Genomic DNA, 27,298 nt, shown 5'->3' on the forward strand with positions numbered 1-27,298 from the left:
TGTTGATTGTTCATGCTCAAGGCCAGCTTCTCTCCTCATTTTAACTGAGCTAAGGATCAGTGTTGCTAAACATGCAGGGTTTGTCTACGCTTACAGTGCTGCAGCAGTGCAGCGACATCACAGTCGTGTTTAGTGTACACCAGTGCACCTCAACCTATTTATCATTTGTTGGCCACATATGTGGCCCACAATGTGTTACCTGGGTTGCAGTTTGAGAACCACAGCGCCCACCCCCCAAGACCTCTATGCCCAGCATCAACGGCCCAGAGACCCCTCCACAGAGTGGGGCCCCGGGTGCGGGGCCACTCAAGGGTGTGGATATTCCACACACCCCAAGTGACACAGGCTATGTCTATGCTACACACCTTTCAGTGACACAGCCGTGCAGCTAAAAGGTGCTCGGTGTAGCCATTCTTTGTCAGCAGGAGAGAGCTCTCCTGCTGATAAAATTAATCTATCCCCAACGAGAGGCGGTAGGTAGCTTGGCAGTAGGTAGCTTGGTCGGCAGGAGGGCGTCCCTTGCTGACGAAGCATTGTCCACGGTGGTGCTTTTTGTGGGTAAAACTTTTGTCGGTCAAGGGTGTGTTTTCTTCCCCCCCAAACCCTTGAAGAACAAAAGTTTTACCAATGAAAGTACACTGTAGACAAAGCCACAGTTATACAGACATAAGTCTGTAGTGTAGACCAGGGCTCAGGCACTTTCATTTTGGAAAGAGCTGCAGTAATATGAGATCATTTGTCTATTGTCTTTACGTACACGCACCCGTTCACATCCATTGTAGGAAGTATGAAATGTTTACTTCTACATAGCTAAGCATTGCACTCGGTATTGTAAGATCGCCTTACAAGCGTTACATGAAGTCAGCAAACAGTCTACACAAAGCAGAGCTTTGTTCTTCCATTTCTGCGGAGACAAGATTTTGGTGTTTGTACTGTAATGTTCTTTTCACACTGTTCAGGGCTGAGCTGTACCTGTGACCCAAGTCTCTCCATGGGCACATCTTTCAACAGACAGGCCTACATCTGCCCTTCCCTGAGAATAAAGTCCATTATTCAGCTCACTTTTGACTGGACTGCCAGGTTACAGCACCTGATTTTCCCCAATAGGCACCCTATTACTTCACCTACACCTTTCCTCCCTACCACCCCCAAATATCCCATGGACTCGCATGAAACATAGTCGCAAGCCTGAGCACTTATTTAAAACACAGTGTTTAACTTTGACAGCACATCAAGAACTTACATTCACACCAAGCCAGAATGTGTCAAATCCAAGCCACTTCCCAGGGCATCACAGACAGCATGTGTGTTTTAAACAGGAGAACTGAAAATCCCAAACATTTTTACACTCCAAGAATGGAACACAAAACAAACCACTGAGGTGGAATTTTCACATTTGAACTTATTTGGCTTTTGAGCTAACATCTCTCCACTCCCCTCCCCAACCCGAAGTTTCAGTTCTCAAAGGACAAACCAGGGGGGAAGTTACAGGTGAACAAAATCCTTAGTCGAAATGCTGGGGTGGGAGTACAGGTGAAAGGAATTTGGAGCCAGATGGTGCCAATGGCTGTGTGCCAACAGCAGATTTTACTTTGGAAGAAAGTTTTGCTATTAAACCCTCTCATAGATTAATGATGTGCTGACTGAGAACAATATTAATTCACTAAGCCACTGAAGGAATTTCTCCTCTCAACCAAAAAAGTCTTGTAGGATGGGAAAAGGACTCATTTAAGATACTGAACAATTCCCATGTGCAAGATGGGAAGTAAGAACTCGCCTTAAGGTGTACAGTCAATCATTGTGGGGTTAGCATTCATTGTACCCCAGGACACACGAGAGTGCAAGAATCAGTGGGGCTTTAATTGCATTTCATTATACAGCAGCCACTGTTCACCATCCCTGACCCTCCCCACCACCACCACATTATCCACCGTCAGTGAATACTTAAGAATTATGCAAAAAGAAAGAGGAGTACTTGTGGAACTTGAGACTAACCAATTTATCTGGGCATGCATCTGATGAAGTGGGTTTTAGCCCACAAAAGCTTATGCCCAAATAAATTGGTTAGTCTCTAAGGGGCCACAAGTACTCCTCGTTCTTTTTGCAAATACAGACTAACAAGGCTACCATTAAGAATTATGCTTGCTCTACACCTTTCTTGAAAAGAACCCTGTGTAGTCCACATCAGTTAGTATATAGGAGTGACTTATCTAGTCATCCAGCTGGTTTTCTTTGGTGCAGAAGAAAGTGCATATCCACCCAGACAGTGCAAGCACCTTATTGAATTTTTACCACTTACACAGAATTAATCTTCAAAGTAATTCTGGGGTATGGACTGATAACTCAGGAGCTCAAACGTGCCAATAGCAAATGTGGTATGAACCTACACATGGGGAACACAGAGGGACGCTGCCAGGCCTGGCATTAAACTCCCCCTATCACACCAACTAGTCACCGTAAGACCAGTTGTCTGGATGAAGGGGAAAAAGCTTGGGCTAACTCAGCAGTAGCTATCAAATGGACAAACACCCCCACGCTCCCCCCCGGAACAATCCCACCTCTACAAGAGAAATTAAACTCCTCTCTCCACCTGCCTGTCACCTCCTGCCCAGTTTCAATTTGTGTGGGAGGCAAGGTTTCTCTCAGATCTGCCAGACCCCAGGCATAACATCTCCCTCTCTAGCCCACGGCTATTATCTTACCATGATGTAGCAAATCAAAGTAAGGCACATTCTCTCTCACGGAGCTAGCTCAGTTTGGGGCTACCGGCTGGCATGGCTAACACTTTAGAGGATGCCTCCAACGGGTCTGACTGAGTTCTTTTAAATAAAGATGTGAGCTCACACTAAGCATGCAATACATGGATGCTGACCATGTTAAGTCATCCCACTGTCAGCCAAAACTTGGGGCTGTTTCTTTTGAAGTGTTCCTTCTGAAACCAGATGGTTAGAAGAATCTGCCAGTGCTCAGGGGCAAAGGGATCTGAACGTACTGCAATACAGACAGATGGGTTGCACAGCAGGACCTGCTAAGTAACTAAGAACCAGTTTTGAGACATGCCAATATAACAGTGCTTGAGAACAAGGATTCCATGTCTTCCTGATTATGTTTAATCTTGCTTCAAAGAAAACTGCCAACTTTTTTCTTCTGTTTGCACTTTCCAAGTCTGAATCCCAGAGGAAATCTAAGAGAAGCAACTCCTGTATGTTCCCTTCAGCATTTAGAGGCTATGCAATTCAAGCAATGAACATGGCAAATGAAAGCTTAACAGTATGGATGTGGTATTCAGTAAATTTACATTTAAGAAAAGATCCCTCCCCACCTTTAAATACAGCCCATACACATCCAATTTAACTAGATACTGTGCTCCTGAATTCGGGATTGCCCTAAAATATACATAAACAACACCATTAAGGAACCAGTTTGGAAGGAGGTTACATATCCAACTATTTAGTCCACTAAGGAAGGAAAGGAGACTGCCATTTTGTAAACTACAGCTATACTGTCAAAGGGCAATTCCATCTATGGTTATAATACTATTCAACCATTCATGTAAAGGTGGATTTAGTGTAGAGTCTGTATGGAAAGTTAGCAAATAATGCAAAAATGCATGCCCTAATGCAACAGAGGCAACAGAAGAGTTTTAAGGTCAACAATGCAGCTGCACTGATACTTGCCTGTTTCTGTGTTTGCAAGTTCTATCTCACTATTCCTCCTTCAGTAAGCTAGCAGGCTGCTAGAAACCTTAATGTAACTTGGGGCACAGGGTAGAAGATGCAAGACTTTTAGGGAAAGAGGACCCTTTGCTTTCCTCGTCTCAACATTAAATGTAGTCCGCTATTTCAAACTCACCTTTTCAAAGTCAACCCTGTTGATGTAGGATGCTTACTGGTAAAATGTGTACAAGAGTATTCACACAAAAACACATACCCCTATGGCACTGAACTGACTTCTTCCCTGCCCTGAAGAGACTGCAATTTTAACAGTCCTGGGGACGAAAGCATAATAAAAGCAGAGCAATTGACCACTGTATCTGGCACACAACTGGTAAGATCTGAGGGCTCTGGGTTTAGACTATAGTGTAGGGTTAATTAAGGAAATGAGTCCAGGCAACAGAGTAAGGGACAACTGCTAGCAAGTGGTGTAAGTTTATCCAGGAGACAAGAGGCTGTATTGCTTGCCATATAACTGCGGAGATGCCAGACACCTACGGTATGTCTACCCCGCTGATGGGAGCGTGCCTCCCAACCCAGGTAGACACATGCCTAAACTACCATGCTAGAAATAGCAGTGTGGACCTTACAGTATAGGTTAGCCAGCCAAATGACAGGGGGAAGGGTTTGGCAGACATGTACTTGGGCAGCTAGCCTCTGCAGCGACATACACACTGCTATCTTTAGCACGCTAGCTCACACCAAGCTACTGTGTCTGTCTACCACCCCGGCTGGGGGAACACGCTCTCAACTGCTGTACAGACACATCCCTAGGGTCAGCTGAAGACTGAGGAACGTTCTCTTGATGCATAGCATTTACAGCTGAAGGAGGTGCCTCTATAAATAGGCAGAGTCCAATTTCTTAAAATGGAAACAAGAGTACAGTTCCTGCATCACTAGTGCAAGGTTGAAAGTACTTTCAATCACCCCAAGCCAGGCAATACTGTCCAAGCAGGAAATGAAAAATTTTACAGGACAAGTCAAGGGACACTTCAGCTAAAGCAGAAGTAGGAGAACCAGAATGAAGAGAACCTGGGATTTCATAGAGCTATGATTTCATTACTCATCTAGTTTAAAGAAAGGCAGACCAAGCTTAGCAGACCAGAGAGACATCTGCAGATCATTAAGTTTCAGTTGCCAGAGTAGCAAGTACTTTCAAAGCAGCTCTCCATTTCTCTCGTCTATTTTGGCAGGTAGACGGACATTAATCCCTGTTCTCAGACACTGCCTGCCAGAGAGACATTGAGATTTACATGTATCCACAAAGGGCTGTTCCTTCACAGACATAACTTCAAGTGCTATTGTCAAGGTTCTTCCCCCACTCTGAACTCTAGGGTACAGATGTGGGGACCTGCATGAAAAACCTCCTAAGCTTATCTTTACCAGCTTAGGTCAAAACTTCCCAAAGGTACAAAATATTCCACCCGTCGTCCTTGGATTGGCCGCTACCACCACCAAACTAACACTGGTTACTGGGGAAGAGCTCTTTGGACGTGTCTTTCCCCCCAAAATACTTCCCAAAACCTTGCTCCCCACTTCCTGGACAAGGTTTGGTAAAAAGCCTCACCAATTTGCCTAGGTGACTACAGACCCAGACCCTTGGATCTTAAGAACAATGAACAATCCTCCCAACACTTGCACCCCCACTTTCCTGGGAAATGTTGGATAAAAAGCCTCACCAATTTGCATAGGTGACCACAGACCCAAACCCTTGGATCTGAGAACAATGAAAAAGCATTCAGTTTCTAACAAGAAGACTTTTAATAAAAATAGAAGTAAATAGAAATAAAGAAATCTCCCCTGTAAAATCAGGATGGTAGATATCTTACAGGGTAATTAGATTCAAAAACATAGAGAACCCCTCTAGGCAAAACCTTAAGTTACAAAAAAGATACACAGACAGAAATAGTTATTCTATTCAGCACAATTCTTTTCTCAGCCATTTAAAGAAATCATAATCTAACACATACCTAGCTAGATTACTTACTAAAAGTTCTAAGACTCCATTCCTGGTCTATCCCCGGCAGAAACCAGCATATAGACAGACCCACAGACCCTTTGTTTCTCTCCCTCCTCCCAGCTTTTGAAAGTATCTTGTCTCCTCATTGGTCATTTTGATCAGGTGCCAGCGAGGTTACCTTTAGCTTCTTAACCCTTTACAGGTGAGAGGAGCTTTCCCCTGGCCAGGAGGGATTTCAAAGGGTTTACCCTTCCCTTTATATTTATGACAGCTATATTTTGCCATGTGTGTCTATGCCTTTTAGTGAGGTGCTCCAAACTGTCTGTCAGCAGCTCTCTGAAGAGAATAACCTTGCTCTTGTACACGAGACCATCAGGTCACTTGAAAAAATCCAGACACTCCCCGACACAGTTTGTGATTCATTGGGTCCCTTTAATAGCACCCCACCAACAAAACAAACAAAAAACCTAACTGTAACTGCAAGAAAAGATTACAGCTGTAAGTATGTGCACCGGCACTTGTTCAGTGGCCAAATCCCACTTATTCACATGAGTAGCCACAGAAGTCAGTATGACTGAGTCAACAGCCAGAACTGAGCCTTATAATTCTATTAATTCAGATGACCAACCTGTTGGGTAAGCTCAGTGACAAGTGTCACTTGAAGCCAAAGCATTAGTATGAATGACTAATGTTTACAGCTAAGATGCTAACTATTCATACTACTGTTTCCAATGGCAACCTATTTAGTCCTCTTAATATACTGTTACCTGAATTTTATATTTGTACCTGGACTAATCTCCTCCAGGCAGGGCCTGTACCTTTGTCATCCTGATAAGGCACCACATAAGCCTGTGGGGATGTATACAGCAAAATCCATTGCTGGATTGAGTTTATGCACTTGCTGCCTCTCTGTTAAGCCCGGGTCCAAGTCTAAGGGATAGAAATCATTTCCCCCTTCACAGAATACTTTTAGACTCAGGAAGAAGAGTGTATTTTGAAGAATACAAAGTAAAAGCAATTTTGCTTTGATGGCAAAAAAGGCATAATATGGCCTGATTTTACCTAGTTCAGAATATTCGACTTTAAAAGCCAATGACAAATCTACAATGGTATAAGAATCCCCGTGCAAAGTGCACTTTTAATTAGGCACATTGACATGCACTGCCAATAGTAGTTATATTTGTCAACACTTTGAAGAGTGATACAGAAGGAAGAGTGATACAGAAGGGAAAGTTTAAAGTACAGGTGTGATCTGACTAGGCAACTATGGAGAAATGGCACTTACTCAGATCTGATCCCTTTCCAGCCTGCTTACATGGGCAACAGATTGTACGCCAAAGCACTGTCAAGCCAATACAGTGATGAACTTTTCAATCCCTTCCCTCCACTGGCCTTCCCTCAGCACTGGGCCAGGATTAGGGTTGCGATGCCGGGGTGGACGGAGCATACATATAATTGTGGGTTGCAAAAATAACAAAACAAAACAAAAAAAAAAACACACCACAAAAAACCAACACCCCACAGAAAATGCAGTTGGAGCGTCACCTTAGTAAAAAGTTTGGGAAACACTGATCTAATGATCTGAGCACAGAACCGGGATCCAGGAATAGCACAGTTCTTTCTAGGCCTCGCTCTGATACGAACCATCTGCCTGGCCTTGGGCAAACAAAACCATCTGCCTGCCTTTATGTATCTGTAAAATGGAGAATACTTTACTCTGAAAGGACTGTAAGGATAAAGATTTTAAAGAACACTTCATTGTCTAAGTGCTGGAAAAAGCACCCTGCAGTAATTGGATTAAAGGATTTAAAAAAAAAAAAAAAAAAAAAAGACAGCTGCTTACAAAGCTACTGAATCTTATACAACTCTTTCCTTACCATTTTAATGAAGCCCCTGAGTTGGAGTGTTGCAGATCTAATTTATCCTTATTTATAGAACCTACTATGGCAGTTTCTCCATAGCACCAAAGTCTCAATACTCCTGTGAGGTGGGGAAGCGCTATAATTAAAGAAACTGAGGCATGATTAAGCAGTTGGCCCAAGATCAGACAGAAAACAGAACCCTGGGCTCCTATGTCTTGTTCCATAATCATAAGGCAATCTTTCTTCCCTTGTGCAGAGAACTGGATTTAACTTCATTTAACTGGTTTTAAGATCTGCAGCTAAAGACTGTGCATACAGTACCTAGACTCTCTTGGTGCAGTCTAGATATTGATTTTTACTTTTTCCCCCGCCATATTCCTTTAATCTTTGCAAGTACATCAATCTGCATCATCCACCACTCCAAAAACAGCATAGCTTGCAAAGCCCTCAACAAAAATAGAGAAGTGATGCATATCTTGCGTGGTCCAGATCTTGCAAATGTCAAGTTCTGCACTGAATTTTACAAAGCAAAACTGTAGCTTTGTATAACACACAACAAAGCCACACAAAACTTGGACCACCACAATGCTCAACACAATTCAGACTATTCAAACAATCTTATTGTCTGTGACAACCTAGGTTTATAAACTAGTGAAAAGCAATGGTTATCCAGACAGACTTTAACCTAAGCTAACCTTGAGGTGCAGTGACCTACTGTCACACCCATCTTGAGGCTGAAAATGACAACAAAAACTTGCTGCCTCATTCTTCTGCCATTCAGTGCTGTTTACAAGAAATGGAAGACCCATACCTCTAGCCTGAGGTGCCAGGGAAGGCATTTATCATTGCCACTTGGGCCGCACCCTCATGCACTCCTCCCAAAATGCTGTCTGTGCTTCCCTACAAGATTCAGTATGGGATGCACCTGTTACTCTTGAAATACCAAATAAAATAAGGAGAGACAGGAGGCTACTTTTCAGCCTCTTGTGTTTTAATGGCAGATCAGCAGCTGACCATTGAGGGACAGACATAATCACAAGTTAGTTTTAGAAAAACCTTATACTGGATCCAAAAAAAAAAAAAAAAAATCTAGTCAGACATCCAAATCTGGTATGTGGAAAGGATTGGTTATGTGAACTTGGAAAAATTATTTTTCAGTCCTGGTCCAGCTGAGACTTGATAATCTATAGTATCATCATTAACCTTCTCTTTTACCAGGCCCTTAGTAGAATAACTGATGCTTCTTCCCAGGCACAGCAGAAGATCAAAAGTGATGGGGTATTTAACACAGGCAAAATTTATGAATAGAGTGATGGTGTTGCAAATAAAAAATATATCTGCTCCCTTCCCCTCTATCAGCCATTTAGCAGTCTGATTTCAAGTAACATGAGGGTGGCCGTATTTAACTGGACCTGAAGGGAACAGGGGCTGAGTGAGCTAGAGACCCCCTCTTCCCTCCCAGCATGCTTGGGCCCTCCCCAGCTCATTCCACCATGTTTCTGTGATGCCTGTTATATCAATATCTTCATTTAATACCAGGCACTCAAGTTCACTCATCTTAGTATTTAGACTTCTAGTATCGGAATAGAAGCATACAAGTGGAGCCCTGCATATACACGGATCGGATGCAGATACAAATTTTGAACTGTGCAGGGCTCTAAATATAGGGTCTCAAAGGCAGAGCAGTAGCTGTCTGTAGCTCATAGCCTAGGAGGCTACTTCGCTGCCTTCGAGATCCTATATTCCTTCTCCCCCCATATACAGAGAAAAGGGGAGGTGATAGGAGCATGAGGGATTTTGCTGCCTGTCTTGATCTATCACCATGGTTTAGGCAGCCAAATAATTTAGGAAACCTCTCTAGACTTCAATGCCATACCAGCTGAGTTGGAGAAGGAGGCAGCTGCTTCTGCAAAGCAAGTCAGGAAGCCATACTCAGAAGCGGTCAAAGGATGGGCGACACAGAAGACATTTCCTCTACCTCCATTTCTGGAGAAACAGAAGAGCGAGTGGAGAAAATGGAAGGGAAGAAGACAACAGAGTGGGAAGAAGCTGGAGGGAAATGTGTAACCTAAGGAAGAATATTTAGTGAGGATCAGGAATGTGGGTGAAGATGTGGCTTGCTGTTGATGGACACAGTAGGGTAGAAACTTATGACTGACTCACTAAATGTGATGGCTGCAGATCAATGGCATCTGCAACCAACGTTTTTAACATGGAAGAGGCCTTGAGGAGTTCTGCAGGTAATTAATGGAGAAAGCAAGGGACACTATTCCCTGTATAACCTGCAGTTAATTTCTCAGTTGCTATTACTCACCATGCCCATTGCAGTAGTAGATCCACTTCTCTCTGTTCTGGGTTGGAGTAACGGATTTTTTCAGAGCAGCCTTTTCCACAATGGCACTGGGATCTTGCCGAGGACCCTTCTTCAGAGTTCGTGAGCTTTTCCGAACACTACACACAACTATAACCACGAGAACTAGCAGCAGAAACAGGACGATCATCCACGGTAAGTGTTCATTGATATCAAAATGCTTGTGGGCGTTCTGGCGTGGCGGTCCTCTCTTGGGGGGCACGAAGGGGATGCTCGATTTTTCACCGCTCGTCATCTCCAATGCTGGCTGCAGTTTCAGAACTGACTGGCTGTGTTTGTGGTAATAATTTTGCTGGTGATTGGTAGCCCTGGAGTTTGAGATGGTCACGTTGACACCATCCGTTTCATTATCTGAGGTTTCATTGTAAATGTCTGCTGGGTCGACTGTGCCGTTGTACACATTTGGTCTATGAGAGGCAGCAAAGCTGGAAACTGAAGTGTTGACACCTGTGAACAAGAGAGAAATTGAGGACGGGGGGGAGTTGGTTTATTTTTTTAAATCTTAAGCCACACAAAGACCCATTTGGAATAGTCATAGCATGCTTCCTGTTAAGTTCCAAACACACAGACTTTGATGGCTTCTACCTGTCTAGGACATCGAGGTTCAGTTTTAACTACATAAGAAATAAGAACACCACAAAGTTTGTGTCTTACACACCAGTCTGCTCACCTTATCTCTAATTACTTTGGCTTACTTGTTAGACACTGGATTTGTGGCAACTCCTCATTAAAGACTGCTGGGTGATTAGAGGGATGTTGTCAATTTATATTCAGCCTTAATTTTAGACTTTTTAAAAAAGGAAATCACGCAGCTTTTACAGAGCTTAAGGTCAACAGGAAAGCTTCTAACCCACAAACGCATTCTCCCATAACGTTTGTAACTCAAATATTGCAGTAGTTAAAATTAAATTGAAAACGACTGAACTGATTTTGGTAAGAGAAATGCAGAACATAAAACAACGTAAGTAGCTGCAAGAAAATTATCCATTTCAGGAGCCTAGTTGTTCTTAGGAGAGGCTTGAGGTTCCTTGTCCACAAAGTAGGACTTTTAAATTGAAGGCGTTCCTTTAAGGTGTATTTTCTTTACCCATCTCAGTGTTATTTTTATTTCATGAATAGATTTATGCATTAGTGACAGCCCTCAAGTTTTAGTCAATCTTATGAATTAAAAGCCTTGTAAAAGAAGAGCAAAGAATAGCATAGCAGGGACTGTAGCCTAGTCGAGTACTCACAAGGCTAGTATTCCTGAGACTGTTTCTATTCCCAGTCCTGCCAGTGACTGGCTGTAACTTTTTGTAGCCATTTAACCTCTGCCTCAGTTTGGCTGTAAACTGCATATGAATCTTGTCCACATTTGAGAGCTACAAATTAAAACCTTAGTAACTATTAGGGATTCAAGCGGAGAGAAAATTTAAACATAATGGAGGAGGTTTGAGGGTGACTAGAAATTTGGGATGCCTCAATATGAGAATGCCCAATTTCAGACCTGTTAATGAGGCCTAGTTTTCAGGCAACACTGAACATCTACCCTCTAAATATCAGGTCCCTTTAAGGCACCCCAAACTGAGCACTCCAACCACTGACACCCCAAAAATAATCACTTCTGAAAAGTCTCAGCTAAATGCACTACAAGTTTAGGTTTTTTGTATATTGCTCAGCTTTACTCTGCTAAGTTATTGAGGAATTATTTTGTATATAGTCAAAATGAAAACTATTTGACAGAGACTGGGAACATTTTGTATTTTTGATCATGTTAAAGCAAATAGAGTTAGATATAAAATGTACATTTTCCCCACCAGCAATGGCTTGTGGAAACCTTAAATATAAAAAAATAAGATTTAACATAAGGAGGTTTCACTCCAGACTTAATAGAAATGCCCAAACAGCTCATCTTAAGGTAGGTCATCATGGTATATATAAAAATACTACTGGAAAGGAGATTGTAACTACCTAGAAACCGTTTCAAGCTTCCATCTCTCCTGCAGAAACCACTGTTGGAACAAGGTCCTCCCTGTTCTAGTATGTTGGCTTAGCTCAGATGGGAGTGAACTACTTTTTAAGTGTGTTCCCAAACTGCGTTACAGCCTTAGAGAGCAGCAGCGCCGTTTGAGCCCATCAGTGGTGCAAGAGCAAGTGCCCTTTTAACAGCATCAAGGAGCCTAGAGTTCTGCAACTTGGTCCCAACTGAATAGCTGGATTCTTGCTTCACTGCAGCAACATAGCTGTAATTTAAAATTCTAAAACCTGTTATCTTTTTAGTGGGAAAAATCTACCTTCAGGAAGATAAGTGGTAGACGGAACTTCATAGTTTACATCATCCTCTTCTGGGCTCAGTGAAGACATAACTGTGTTAGGAAGAGATGATGAGAACCCACAGATGTGATCGCTTTCCTTAGTTCCTGTCTTTATTACCACCATATTCTTCCCCAAGCAGTTAGTGTATGTTTTGCATCTCATCACACTGGAAGGCACATCAGAAAAGGTACCCCGAGGACATGGTTTACATCTAACATCTTCAGTCTCCGTTCCTTTCTTTCGTACACCCCAGCCAACAGGGCAGACTGAATAAAGGACGCAGGTAGCATTAAACTGAAAGGTTCCAGATCGGCAAGTGCACTCGCGGTCAGTCAAGGCAGTGCAGTGCGTTTTCTCAACCATTGGCAGTTCGCAAGGTTTTTGACAGACATGGCATCTCTCTATACCATTCTCATGCTTAGTAAAGGTCCCATCTGCACAAGGGCTACACTCTCTTAAGGTTGTCTTTGTACAGTGCTTAGACACATAGGTTCCTGCTGGACATTTGTCACAGACCAGCTCTTTGTTAGTGGCACGGTCTAGGTGGTGATATTTGCCAGAGGAGAGGCTTATGGCATTCTGTTCAGAAGTCAGCTTGGACTGAGCACTAGTGGTGCCAAGAAACACAAGTACCTGAAAGAGAGAAATATGCAAGGTATCAATAAATAAAAAGTAACAGTGAGCCCTATATCAGATCTATCCCTTCACCAATCAGTATTTGGTTAACATTGGAGAGTCATCCAAGGTAACTTCCTGCTTCTTGTACAGTACTGAGAACAGCCCAGATGTCACCAACAACGTAGGGTAGACCGGAGAGGTGGGGGGCCAGGATAAAGTTCTAGTATTCGGGGGAGAAGTGGCCAGTGTGGCTAGGGATTTAGCAGAAGGGGATGCAGAGGAGAGAATGGATTTTGGAAATGTATAGGATTTAGCCGGTGTCTGGATACAACAAGGAATGGACTATACCGTCATTTTGATGCTTATAGCACCTTACGTTTAGTAGCCTGTCTGAACAGCACAGTGTAAGCACTATTTCTTGTCCTTGAAGGGATTACAACCTAATTAAGACTAGATGGCCTGCAACTTGTTTTTAAACACCCTCAATTTCAAAAATATGCACGTAAGACTCAGAACAGGGGAATCCACAGTCATTTTACATTTTAAGGTAAGAGTTTCAACTAAGGCTTGGTCTACACTTCCGTTAGGTCGCAGACACAGCTAGCTCGACAGAAGAGAGATTCCATCAACACAGCAAAATTGGGGTGGGGGTGTCGTTCCTACGCTGACAGAAAAATTCTTCTGTCAGCATGCACTGTGTCTACGCTCTACAGGATGATGTTGACATAGCTCTGCTGACACAGACATGCAGGTGTAGTCTGTGAAGTATAGATATAACTTTAGTTTCAAACAACCTGAACGCCTCTCTACTGGGGGACCATAGCAGACGCTGAGGAAATTGTGCTACGATATAGGTGAGCCGCAAACATAGGGATGGAGATGTTTACAAACTGATCAGCAGTTGGGCCAGAGATGTACATTCATTCATATGCAAGACAGGCAGAACTCCACACTAAACTATTTTATAACTGGATGTTATTAGGTTTTTCACTCTATAGAATAAGACTCATGCTAGATAAGGTTTTGTTTACATATGCCATCATATTAGTATTTTAGCCCCATAATCTACTATGTTAGAGGCATTTCATTAAGATATTGACTTTCAGACTGTCTCAAATGCACTGTTAAGATGAAATTTTTATTTGTTTGGGGTTTTTTGTTTGGTTGGTTTTTTTTAAAGGGAGGAGGAATGTTAGGTCTTATTTCGTTATTCACATCCTCTGTCTCGTGGTAATCCAGTTCTACTGTATATGGGACATAGGTTCAATTCCTCATCCCAGTTCTTTGGGCTGACATCCAAGTTTTTAAAGCACTGACCTGCCATGCAGCAAACTAGGATCTGATTCTGGCTAAACTGGGATTGTGAATCATTCTTCAATAGCTATTTCACGTTGTGTCCAGGATTTCCTCCTCTACCCACCCCTATTTCGCTACCCCAGCTTTCACTCTTCAAGTGCAGGCGAGTGTACCAAGTCTCCTATAGATTTCACATAAAAGGTTCCAATGGAATAAAAAAATCCGATTAGAACTGAAAGAATGTCAGTGGGCTCCACCTAAACCAAAGTGGATCCAGACTGCTGGCACTTAACATTAAAAAGGTTGCAGAGCAGTTTTTAAACTAAGAGATGGGGGAAAGCAGATTGCTGCAGAGGCGCACATGGATCGGACACAGACTTCTCTTAGAGGAGAGTCAATTGATAGAGATTCTCTAGGTTTTAGTCAGGAGGAAGGGATGAAAGAGGACAAAGTATGGGGCACATCAGATGAGAAAACATTCACAAACAATGTGACATCAGAAAAGGGAAGACAAAAACAGTGACAAGTTTTTAAACTGCTTGTACACAAATGCTAGAAGTCTAAATAATAAGATGGGTGAACTAGAGTGCCTTGTGTTAAAGGAAGATATTGATATAATAGGCATCACAGAAACCTGGTGGAGTGAGGACAATCAATGGGACACAATCATTCTGGGGTACAAAATATATCGGAAGGACAGAACAGGTCGTGCAGGGGGAAGAGAGTGGCACTATATGTGAAAGAAAATGTAGAATAAAATGAAATAAAAATCTTAAAATGAATCCACATGTTCCATAGAATCTCTATGGATAGTAATTCTATGCTCTAATAAGAACAACACAGTAGGGATCTATTATCCACCACCTGACCAGGACAGTGATAGTGATGATTAAATGCTAAGGGAGATTAGAGAGGCTATCAAAAGAAAAAGAAAAGGAGTACTTGTGGCACCTTAGAGACTAACAAATTTATTTGAGCATAAGCTATCGTGAGCTACAGCTCACTTCATCGGATGCATTCTGATGCAAAGACATGATCGGTGTAGAGAAAGTGAATAAGGAAAAATTATTTACTTGTTCCCATAATATAAGTACTAGGGGCCACCAAATGAAATTAACAGGTTGCAGTTTAAGCCAAATGAAAGGAAGTTCTTCACTCAGCGCACAGTCAACCTGTGGAACTCCTTGCTTGAGGAGGTAAGGCTAGGCTAGGACTATAACAAAGTTTAAAAGAGAACTGAATAAATTCATGGAGGTTAAATCCATTAATGGCTATTAGCCAGGATGGGTAAGGAATGGTGTCCCTAGCCTCTGTTTGTCAGAGGGTGGAGATGGATGGCAGGAGAGAGATCACTAGATCATTACCTGTCAGGTTCACTCCCTCTGGGGCACCTGGCACCGGCCACTGACAGTAGACAGGATACTGGGCTGGACAGACCTTTGGTCTGACCCAGTATGGCCGTTCTTATGGGGAAGGCTGTTGCAAAACCACAGCCCATCATGCAATATGTGCAGAGTTCTAGAGGACAACTTTCAAATAGTTACAAAATGGAGAAGTTTGATAAATAAACCTAAGTCAAAATTACTTTAGAATAGTGGTTTTCAACCTTTTTCAAATTGCTGACCCCTAAAAAATTTCAAATGGAGGTGTGGACCTCTTTGGAAATCTTTGCAATAGTTTGCAGACCTCCAGGGGTCCACAGACCACAGTTTGAAAGTCACTGTTTTATGGTAACAACCACCTTTTGTGGACCTTTAGACATAGTCTGCAGACCTCCAGGGGTTTGTGGACCACAGATTGAAAACCCCCTCCAGGGGTCTGCATCAGAAATCAACTTTGGGAGTTCAGTTATTACACTAGTGAAGATTTAATTAAATACTGAAAGGACTACTGGGATCAAGACCAATAAAACCTATGTATTTTAATCTAACAGGTGGGGAAATGCATCACTTTGCTGTACTATATTGTTACTTGCTCTGCTACCTATTCCAGGATATCAGCCAATGAGAATACTTAAAAACCCAACAAACATGACTCTGCAAAAAGGATACCAATGGAACAGCAAATTACACTGCATCGTTTTTGGTGCAGTCTCCAACTTCCTGGAAACGTATACTCAGTCTAGCACATTTACATTTCCCCAGCTCAATAATTTATGGCCAAGGATTTGTACAAAACACATAGTATTTTATAAAAGGAGCAATTACTTGTGTTCAGAAGTTGACAAGGATGCTTCAGCTGACATACCAATTATTGTACATCAAATAATGGTTCTGACAGTAAATAAAGCGTTGCATAAAAGGTTTCTCCCCCTCCCCAGTACAGAAATAAAAAAAGTCTCTTGCTACAGATAGGGAAACTCCATACTTGGGCCAACCTAGCTACGTAGCTCAGGAGTGTGAAAAACCTCACACTCCAAAAGATGTACTTAAGCCGACCTAAGCCCTGGTATAAATACCACTAGATCAACAGAAGAATTCCTCTGTTGATCTAACTATTACCTCTTGAGGGGGTGAATTAACGAGCAAGACGGAAAAAACCCTCCCTTGCTGTACAAGCGTCTACGCTGGAGCACTACACTGGCACGGTTGCAGGCAAGCCCTAAGGGTATATCTACACTACGGAGACTATAAATGCAGCCTACAAAGGGTTTTATCTGTTGGCGAAGGAACACCTCCTCCGCACAGCTCAACTGGTCCAACCAATATTGATCTGCCTTTGGTTTGCTGCCCCTCTGGCTCCAGCAGAAGGAAAAAGGGTTGCTTAGCTCTTTCAGATTATGTATTTACTAATAGGGTTTGAAACCTAGCTCATCCAGGGAAGAGTTTGGGGGCAGGCAAGTTATGCCAGGGAGCCAGACTTCTTCCCTGGAGAGAGAGAGAAGCAGAGGGGCTGCAGTTTTGCCAGGGGGGAGAGGGGCTGAAGATTTCAGAGTGCTGCAAGACATGCTGTTACTTTAAGAGAGGGACCAGAGAGCATAGGTCCCAGCTGCAGGTGGTGTCAAGGGATTTCTACATCTCACACAACTCTACTGCGTAGGAGGAGAGGGCAGAATTGTGTGTGGGGGGGGGGGGGGGGGGCGGAAGGAAAGGTGGCACATGGAGAGGCTCAGTGGATTTCTTGGAGGTGGTGAAGATACATAGCTGTCAACTAAAATGATAGGGGTTTTGAGGGCATGACGGAGGTAAAACATACAAGTCCTTTACACCCTGAATAGTAGGAACAGAGATGACAGAAATGTTTCAAAATACTGGTTTATAAATGGTCTTGAAAGGTAACACTCAACAAAAGAGTGATAGATAGAAGAGACTGAATACAGGGGTTTTAAAGGGATAAAAACCTAGTTAAGAGTTTCTCAGACTCTCTCAACCCAGAGCCATGTTAGCAATTCGCCAGGACTCCAGGGAACCAATTCTCATTGAACTGTAGCAGAATACATGTGCATTCCACTGATCACACGAGGGGGAACCAGTGGATTGCAGAAGGCTGCTCAGATCAAGGTAGAACATGGAATTCTGTGCTTTATAGTTTACTTGGACTGCACATCCACACCTGTATTAGAACATGAGGCAGCTGCAGGCCACTGCTGGCCCACACCTCTGATGTCATGAGCATACAAATAAATGACCTAGTTAAACTGTATTTCACGTAACCCCTCACAATTAACTACAGAGCTACATACAGGGGGACATGTTCTGTTTTCTAACCCATTCTGATCACTAAATTTCTACCATTTTCTCCTAACTGTGGTAATTTTCTATAAAGGACTCAGATAATTTAACTCCAGTAGGAGTTACACTGGGGCAGCAACAGGGCAGAATTGGCTCAGAGCCATTTTGTGACTGCTTGTGGTTTTAACCATACAGGATTTAATCACATCAGCAGACAGTGAGAGCCCACCTGATCCCATTAACACCCAACCGCATCATAGGTGTGGGGCAAGCAAACCACCACAGGTTAAAATCAGCAGGACCAATAACCTTTGTGTGACCCTTAAAGGCACATTACAATCCAATTGCAATGCCTCTCAGTCAGGACAATTCACATGTGTGTGGGCATCAAAGAGATGTTAAAAGAGCTAGACCTAAGAGATCAAGGAAGGGGCTGTGCATATGTTTGTGTCTGTCTTCAAGGAGAGACTGCTGAATTGGAATTAACTTGCAAACTGGATACAATTAACTTAGGATTGAATAGAGACTGGGAGTGGATGGGTCATTACACAAAGTAAAACTATTTCCCCTTGTCAACTGCTGGAAATGGCCCACCTTGATTATCACTACAAAAGGTTTTCTCCCCCCTCCCCGCCCTCCTGCTGGTAATAGCTCACCTTAAGCGATCACTCTTATTACAGTGTGTATGGTAACACCCATTGTTTCATGTTCTTCATATAAATCTCCCCACTGTATTTTCCACTGAATGCATCTGATGAAGTGAGTTGTAGCTCACGAAAGCTTATGCTCAAATAAATTGGTTAGTCTCTAAGGTGCCACAAGTCCTTTTCTTTTTGCGAATACAGACTAACACGGCTGCTACTCTGAAACCTGTCTATATCCTGTAGCTCTATTAATCTTAAAATCAAATATGTATATATACTGCATGAATCTAATGAATATTACCTATATTGTCTTCAGCTTATCTCTCCCTGTTATGAATGATCAGCAACTGCCTTTTGCAATCAGTGCAGCTGGATTATCTTTGTATGCACAGGAAATAGAATGTTAACTTCAAAGGGTGGGTCCTTGCGGACTCAACAATGAGGAATCTGGACACATGCCGTGCTCAAAACAGTATAAAAGAAAAACCTTGGGATTGATCTTGCCATCTCTGGTCTGCTGAACTTTAACAGGGAAAGTTTGAGCCCTTGGATGGAGAGCTCCAAGTAATTACTTGGATGCTCTGAAAGATCCATGGAAAATTCGACAACTAAGTTGTCATTTGGACTCAGACTCTAACCTTTTGGATGAACCAGAGAGACTTATTACAAACTGGAAGATTTAACATCACTGTTATTATCCTGATCTACAAATTCTGAAATCAACTGTAATGTATAGGATTCATTTTAACCTCTTAACTGTTTTCCTGTTAAAGGTCTGGCTACCTGCATGGTTTTTGGATAAGATCTGAAGTATATTTTGATCTGGGAAGTGTGTCTGGTTCTTTGGAGCTGGAAGAACCACATATATGTGATTCTTGGTTTTAATAATCATTATCACAGAAGTCTGGTTTGTCTGGGCAGTACATAAGAGGCTAGAGGGCCTGAAGAGGGGCTGTCTGTGGCTTCATAATAACTAGTACAGTGTTTTTGAAGCATACATTTGTTATTGGCTTGGTGAAATCTTACGACAGAATGTACCACAAGTTTGGGGGTACATGCTCTACATTTTGGCAGTCTGACATGAGATTGGCTCTCTTAGCTGTGTTCCATACCAGGCAGCATGACAGAACGTCTCCAATCTCCCCCCGTTTAATTGCCACCACAAAGAATGGGGGGTGGGGGAAGATCGCAAATGGCAGGTTTGCAGAACTGACCCTAAAGATTGTAAGTACCCATGTCAGGAGGGATGCTAAGAGCACAATCATGTTCCAAGCAGATGTGTTTAAAAAGGAAAAAAAAATAAAATAAAATAAAAAAATCAAATCCCACCTCACTATGAGATCACCTCATGTCACAGTCACAGCTCTTCCAAGCTGCCCCAACTAATTCCTCTACCATTCAATACAACTACACTTAACACAGTGAATGCAGCTGAAGTAGATGCAGATAATTCCCAGTGGCTCTTGCAAACTCCAGGGAGCTAGCGTTAAGGATGTAGGGGTGTTTACCTTAACTCTGTATTTCATGGTTTTCAGAAGTTTGAGTTTGTCTGAATTCGACATTCTGAAAGGACTTGCGCTGTCACTGAGTAACCTTAACTTTGCCTTAATAAAGTTTTTGGCCACTTTAATAGTCTGTTCTGATCTAGTTGACAGGGTCCAGATGTTAATGGCTTTAGATTAGGGTTGTCAAGCAATTAAAAAAATTAATTGCAGTTAAGCATGCAATACAACTACACTACTATAGTTTTTCCCCCAGTGTTAGAGGCACTTTAGGTTTACCAGATTTTCAGCTCAGTCTCAGGACAGCAGGTTTATAAAATCTCTAACACTAATATTTGTATTGCTTTAGTTAAGGCTACAATTCCCGTTTTAAGGAGGGACCCTGTCAATGTTTATCTGAAGATGCTGTGCCTCCTACAGTAATATTAGCAAGTCTCTTTGGTTTTACTTTGTGCATTTGACAGCGCTTTTGCATATAGTCAGTTTCACACTCTCCGTGCTGTACAGTGAGCTTCTCCCTTGTTGGAAGTACCTTAGAAACTGGGGAGACGAAAAAACCCCTAGAAGTTTTTTGGGGGGGTTTTAGAAGTAGGTTCTCAAAACCAAGTTCAGCAGGAGAGATCAGAAATTGGATTTTTAAAAGTCAATTTCCAGAAACTTTGAATTATCGTAGAATCAGAGTTAGAAGGGATCACAAGGTCCTCTAGTCTAACAGTGTCCCTTTAATATACTGTAACCAATCACCATTTGCTGACAGATTAAAAAAGGGACAAGAGTTTGAGTCAACTTGAATTGAATCTCTTTCGTTGTTGTCAGACTGCACAGATGCCAAATACAAATTTTGGTCATCAGCAATGAATAAGCTCAAGTTGATTCGATTTTTTTAATCTGCAGTGCTTAAAGTGGGGAGCTGAGCCCAACCTGGCTCCTGCTACACAGGGTCACAGCACCACTGAGATTTGGCCCAGCCGTTCCACCCTCAAATTGAAATGCCACCCCATGTGCCAGGGTCAGGTACAAGCACCTGGAGCCAAGCCCAGCCAGCCCCACTGCAGGGTGAGTGCGGTGAGGGCTCTCTCTCTGCAACCCCTGCCCCAATCCTCAGGACAAGACCCATCCCACTTTGGCCAGTGGAAGGAAACATTGGGAGATATGGCACAATAAGTCCAGGACAAGTGGAGTACCACACCTCACCCAAGGTCATGCCAACACAAGGAAAATGCTATGCTAATATACAATGTTCAATTGACCTCATCCAGGCTAAGGGACAATACAAGCTCTGGGTTACCTAAAGCTTTATTTTGTGTTTCAACATTAAAAGGTAACTTTTGTATTCTTATTTCAACCTAGAGCCACCTCAAAAACCAGGAGAGATCATCCAGTGTGAGCACAAACAAGAGACTAATAGGACACTTACATATGAAAAATTGTATCTAAAGTAGGGATGTTGATTAATTGCAGTTACTCAAGCAATTAACTCAAAAAAAACAATCACAATTAATTGCAGTTTTAATTGCACTGTTAATCAATTTCAATTGGTAGTCTATTGTTTAAGTATTTTTGGATGCTTTTCTACATTTTCAAATATATTGATTTCAATTACAACACAGAATAAAAGCATACACTACTCACTTTATATTATTACTTTTATCATCTTTACAGTGCAAATATTGGTAAACAAAAGAAACTATTTTCAATTCACCTCCTACATGTACTGTAGTGCAATCTCTTTATTGTGAAAGTGCAACTTACAAATGTAGAAATTTGTGTTACATAACTGCACTCAAAAACAAAACAATGCAAAACTTTAGAGCCTACAAGTCCACTCAGTCCTACTTCTCGTTCAGCCAATGGCTCAGGCAAACACGTTTATTTACATTTACAGGAGATAATGCTGCCCACTTGTTGTTCACAATGTCACCAGATAGTGAGAACAGTTTTTCTCATGGCACCATTGTAGCCGAAATTGCAAAGTATTTACGTGCCAGATATGCTAAACATTCGTAGGCCCCTTCATGCATCTGCCACCATTCCAAAGGACATGCTTCCATGCTGATGATGCTTGTTTAAAAAAAAAAATACCTTGCAATGCCGGCTACAACAGTGCCATGAGAACAACTGTTCTCACTTCCAGGTGACATTGTGAACAAGAAGCAGGCAGCATTATCTCCTGCAAATGTAAACAAACCTGTTTGCCTGAGCGATTGGCTGAACAAGAAATAGGACTGAGTGGACTTCTAAGCTCTAAAGTTTTACACTGTTTTGTTTTTGAGTGCAGTTATGTTTTGTACATACTTCTACATTTGTAAGTTCAACTTTCATGATAAAGCGATTGCACTACAGTACTTGTAATGGGGGACCTGAAAAATACTATCTCTTGTTTTTTACAATGCAAATATTTGTAATAAATATAAAGTGAGCACTGTACACTTTCTATTCTGTGTTATAATTGAAATCAATATTTGAAAATATAGAAAACATCCAAAATAATTAAATAAATTGTATATTATTAATCATGTACTTAATTTCTTTAATTGCATGCTTAACTGCAATTAATTTTTTTAATTGCTTGACAACCCTAATCTAAAGCCATTAACATCTGGACCCTGTCAACTAGATCAGAACAGACTATTAAAGTGGCCAAAAACTTTATTAAGGCAAAGTTAAGGTTACTCAGTGACAGCGCAAGTCCTTTCAGAATGTCGAATTCAGACAAACTCAAACTTCTGAAAACCATGAAATACAGAGTTAAGGTAAACACCCCTACATCCTTAACGCTAGCTCCCTGGAGCTTGCAAGAGCCACTGGGAATTATCTGCATCTACTTCAGCTGCATTCACTGTGTTAAGTGTAGTTGTATTGAATGGTAGAGGAATTAGTTGGGGCAGCTTGGAAGAGCTGTGACTGTGACATGAGGTGATCTCATAGTGAGGTGGGATTCGAGACTAGCCTGTGGATTTAATAATGGGTAGGGGAAAGTATAGGGTTAGATGGTGTCCCATGTGCAAGCCGTGTGAAGGTGTCGTAAAAGGGTATGAAGCGGTTGTTAAATTTTACAAGCACAGTATTCTGACGGAGGAGTAGGTTCAGTGTTTGAATGTAGGGCATGTGCAGGTGACACCTGTCCATTAGTGACAAGGCAGAGTATGCGTGTGTGTTATGGGCATATGGGACAGTGCTCAAAGAGGGCAGAGTTAGGGGTGTGCAGGCCTACACCTTAACTCCCTATTTCCTGGTTTTCATCCCTTTCCAGTGGGCCATATGGTTGCTCTGAGATTCCTCTCCGGTCCTCCCCCTCCTGTACATTTTGTTGTAATTGAATGGGGACAAGTCAGGCTCTGAAATATCTGCAACATGTAGGGATGGTGAGAGGCAGGTTTTTCCCCAAAAGGTTCCAGTTCATTCTCAGATTTCTGCCCAAGGCAGGTTTCAGCCTTCAAAGTTGCAGGCTCAGAGGTGTTAAGTGGCCCATTCATCTCCATGAGATGTTCTCAGCTGAAAAAATACCTGATGGAGATGAACACAGCCTGAAACAGCTCTGAGACATGTGAACTGCTCTGTTCATGACAGTGAGTGTTCCCTTCCCCTCTTCCCACAGCTGAAGAGTTTCTGATGTGTGCGCAGTATATCAGCTCTTCACCCCAATGTCAGCAATGTGTTCTTGGTGCATGCATCAAACCTGCCTGCTCCAAGTTCCCCACTCAGAGGGGCACAACTTCCCCAGATCCTGCTTCATATGGAGGGGCTCAGACCCAGAAAGGCAAGTACCCCCCTACTAAGAACCTGGTTCACATGAGGGAGGCTAGGGATCGGGCTCAGACCCCCAAGATGGGCAGGGCCCCACAGGTCATGGCAGACACACAGGACAGGTAGCAGGCTCGGACACCACTGGAGCAGCAGGGACCCCAGAACCAAGCTCACAGAGGAAGATAGGGAGTGAGGCTCAGACCCCGGAAAAACAAGCCGTCCCCCCACAAAATATGACTCAAGAGGCAGGAAAGGGGGTCACACCCCATAGATGTGCAGGACTCTCCCAGATACTGCTGTACACACAGAGGCAGGGAGCAGGGCTCAGACACCCCCAGAAAGGCAAGGCCCCCCACAAATCAGCTCATATTAGGACAGTAAGAGGGGCTCAGACCTCCCAGATCCTGGCACGTGCACACACAGATTCAGATAGACACCAGCTGGGCCTGAGCTATCCAGCTGGTGTATACGTCCGAGGGCTAAGAATCTTGTTAACACCTCTGCCTGCGCAGGCTCAGTGTAAGCTTTAGAAGGGACAACAGGCTCATGAGCATGTAAAGGGGGGAAAAAAAAGCTGGTTATTTTTAGAGGCTGTTTCTTTGGAACCCCTGGGTCAAGTAGCCCCAAACGTGGATCACTAACAAAAGCCTGTACTCCATGAGACCACTCACATTGCCTCGAAATTTGGAAATCATCTAGATTTTAGGGAACTTAGAAGAGCCAAGCTTCAAACGGAAAGCTGGTCTTCATGTTAACTAGAGCAGAGTAATTGCTCTGCTGTAACAGTGGACTTGATTAACTTTAAGATGGGAAAGGGACCACTCCTGGAGTTATACCCTATCCCTAGTAGGGCCAGCTAGTTCATTTTTTCAGAGTACGAGTGCTCTTCTCATGGCACATTCAGTCTGGTCCAGTGGATGAAACGCTAGATTGGGACTCTGGACTTGAAGTCCAGGGTCTCTTCTTGGCTCTGCCATCCCTTGCCCAAAGTGATACCTCACCTCTGTGTCCCCTCCCACTCTTATCTTGCCTACAGCCTGGTCTACACTGGACAGTGCTAGGTCAACAGAGTTCTCCTGGCAGCTTAGCTACCTCCTCTGGGGGAGGTAGAGCACCTACTGTGACAGCAGAACCCCTCCCAGCAGTGTAGGTAGTGTCTTCACTGAAGTACTAACGCAGTACCGCTGCAGCATTTAAAGTGTAAACAAGCCCTAATCTTTAGTGTGGGGACTGTCCCCTATGCTACAGAACAGTAGGGCCCAGGTCTCAACTGAGGTTTCTGTGTACTACCGTAATACAAATAACTGGGATAGGTTAGTAACAATTATTCTCAGCTTGAAGCCTTTGTATAGACAATTACACTTCTAAGGGAAGAAGGAAGCAGCCCCTCTGTACAGCATTTTTTAATCAACATGAGCTCCATTTGAATGGAAATGTGTCATTTTATTTATTGTGCGTTTAACCTGGAACATAGGAGCATTTCTACAAATTAAAATAGAGCTAGTAAGTCTGAGCAGGGAAAGCAAACAGCTGGGATTCTGATATCTTGAGCACTTGTACCAATTTGCCAGACTGAAAACTCTGCTGTATCAGACACTGCCTAGTCTCCCATTCACCTGTGCATGCACTAACTAGCATGGAGATAAGAACTCTGAATAGCCCAGGCGCACAGCCAGTTAGAGGTGGGTAGGTGTGTACCAGAGGGAGTGCAGGCCACCACTCACAAAAGCTTGAGGTAATGGTTTGGAAGCCAGGGCTGTATACAGGGCATCCAGAAGTTATTCAGTTTTGTTCTCCACCCGGACCGCCAGCACACAAAACAAACAGTGCTTGTGTCACTTGGCTTGTGAAAGATTCAAGAAGACAATGCGACAGCCAGGAACTACAAAAGGACATTAGTTAAAAATTAAGGCAGTGTTGATAACAGATTCCTCATTCCCATGACTTTGCTTAGTAATTTCAAAAATCAGATTGAAGTAGCTGACTAAGCTAATACTTCTCATATCAACAGTTGCAGGAGCATAGGTGGCGGGTGGAGCCCCCATGCAGGGAGGCTAGCCCCAGCTCCGCCCCTCCCCCATGACAGGAGCCCCATACCCCTGCCTCCCTTATGGCTGGAGCCCTGAGCCACCCCCCGCACCTGCCTGGAGGAGCCCCGGGCCAAAGCCCCAAGCACCCCCCCACACACACACCCCTGCCTGGAGGAGCATCTGTTTGATATGCCCCATGCAGGTCTCAGCTGGCTGAGGTGGTGGTACGGAACATGCTACTCAGCTTCCTGGGCTCATCAGTAATCTACATGGAGTCCAGACGAAGCTGAATAGCACACACTGTCTCCTTGGCCGCCCTGAAACCTGCATGGGGCATAATGAAATCAAAAACTTCCCCCCAAACCCTGCAAGGGGGGAGGGGGTGTGGGGTGGTCTGGCAGTAGCACCAGGAGAGGCAGAACCTCCCCTGGCCTATTATACTCACTGCCCATGTGCAGGAGCATAGCAATAATGAACTGAAACTTGAAGCATAATCCAATTCATTACTCAAATACCAAAGAGTGGACTGCATGAGAAAAAATGAGGGGAAAAAAAAATCTATCTTGTGCAAGACACATCTAGTAGTATATCAGATTTCAAGCTGTTGCATCAGCACTGTTCTTAGTGCCCAATATGCTCACTGAAGTTGTCATAAGCAGTGGAGAAAAGCTCTCTGCATCCAGCATGAATAAGAGTTGGTACCCCAATTCTTTCCACCACAAAAAGAGCTGGTTTACATTTGGAAGAGCAGTTCTCATTTGGTCATAACGCAGCGTGCCAGCACATCTCTCTCGTCAAAAGGTGCACTTCCATGAGTTTCCAGTCCATTCAGATATTTTAAGGGTTTAAACATCAAGGCAGTACAGAGACACTTTGGAGTGCTAGAAGGGAGCTTTAAATAGGACAAATTGGGAAAGGAGGAAATTCAGGCTGGCTATCCCGCTGTTTCCATCAGCTCTGGCCATGCTACCCCTTATTTGATTCCCTTCGCTAGCTCCTGTTTCCTTCCACATCAAAGTCAAACTTGTCACTCTCACCTTCATTCCACTGCACAATTCTACCCTTCTCTACCTAGTCCCCCACTCCCATGCCCTCTGCTCAGCCCAGTTCTTACCTGGTTTTCTCTCCCACTATGGAATGTTGCACAGACTCCTATGTAGGCTCTCTACTGCTGCTCTCTTGCCCAGATTCCGAAAAAGCATAGGCAACGTAATAAAGCTCGTCAGTCAGAAACCCTAAGAGCGCGCAGTAAAACTGAAAGGGACATGTCCATTACTCATCTGAGCTACCAGAGCTTCCTGATGCTTGTTGTTAACCTCAATATTCCTTCCTCTTCACCTCCATGCTCTGCTTGTTACCCCAAGTGTTTTCTTTGTCTCAAATTAGGGCCCAGTTCTGCCACTGTGGGTACTTATGGCAGTAAGCACTAAGCCCAACAGTAAGTGTTTACAAGACTGGTCCTCAAGCTCTCCATGGCGGAGATACTGTATCTATTGCGATACTCGTTCCTCCTACAACTTCGTCATGATTTGTCCAATTTAGAACCTGACTGACTCCTTGCCCAAACGAATCTGCTAACGGTGCCAATG

The 27,298-nt window shown here is 43.1% G+C and overlaps 1 protein-coding gene across 1 annotated transcript in view; it reads right to left on the reverse strand.

Annotated features, from left to right (window-relative positions):
- TNFRSF21 (TNF receptor superfamily member 21) overlaps window positions 1-27,298 on the reverse strand; it is a 69,647-nt gene that overhangs the window by 37,658 nt on the left and 4,691 nt on the right. Inside the window, exons 2-3 of the mRNA XM_077811529.1 lie at window positions 12,180-12,834; window positions 9,850-10,353 (exon numbers count right to left, since the gene is read on the reverse strand). Coding sequence (XP_077667655.1) covers window positions 9,850-10,353; window positions 12,180-12,834 — 1,159 coding nt within the window. The remainder of the gene's footprint in view (window positions 1-9,849; window positions 10,354-12,179; window positions 12,835-27,298) is intronic.

This window comes from Eretmochelys imbricata, chromosome 3 (genome assembly GCF_965152235.1).
Source record: "Eretmochelys imbricata isolate rEreImb1 chromosome 3, rEreImb1.hap1, whole genome shotgun sequence".
Taxonomy (NCBI): domain Eukaryota; kingdom Metazoa; phylum Chordata; order Testudines; family Cheloniidae; genus Eretmochelys; species Eretmochelys imbricata.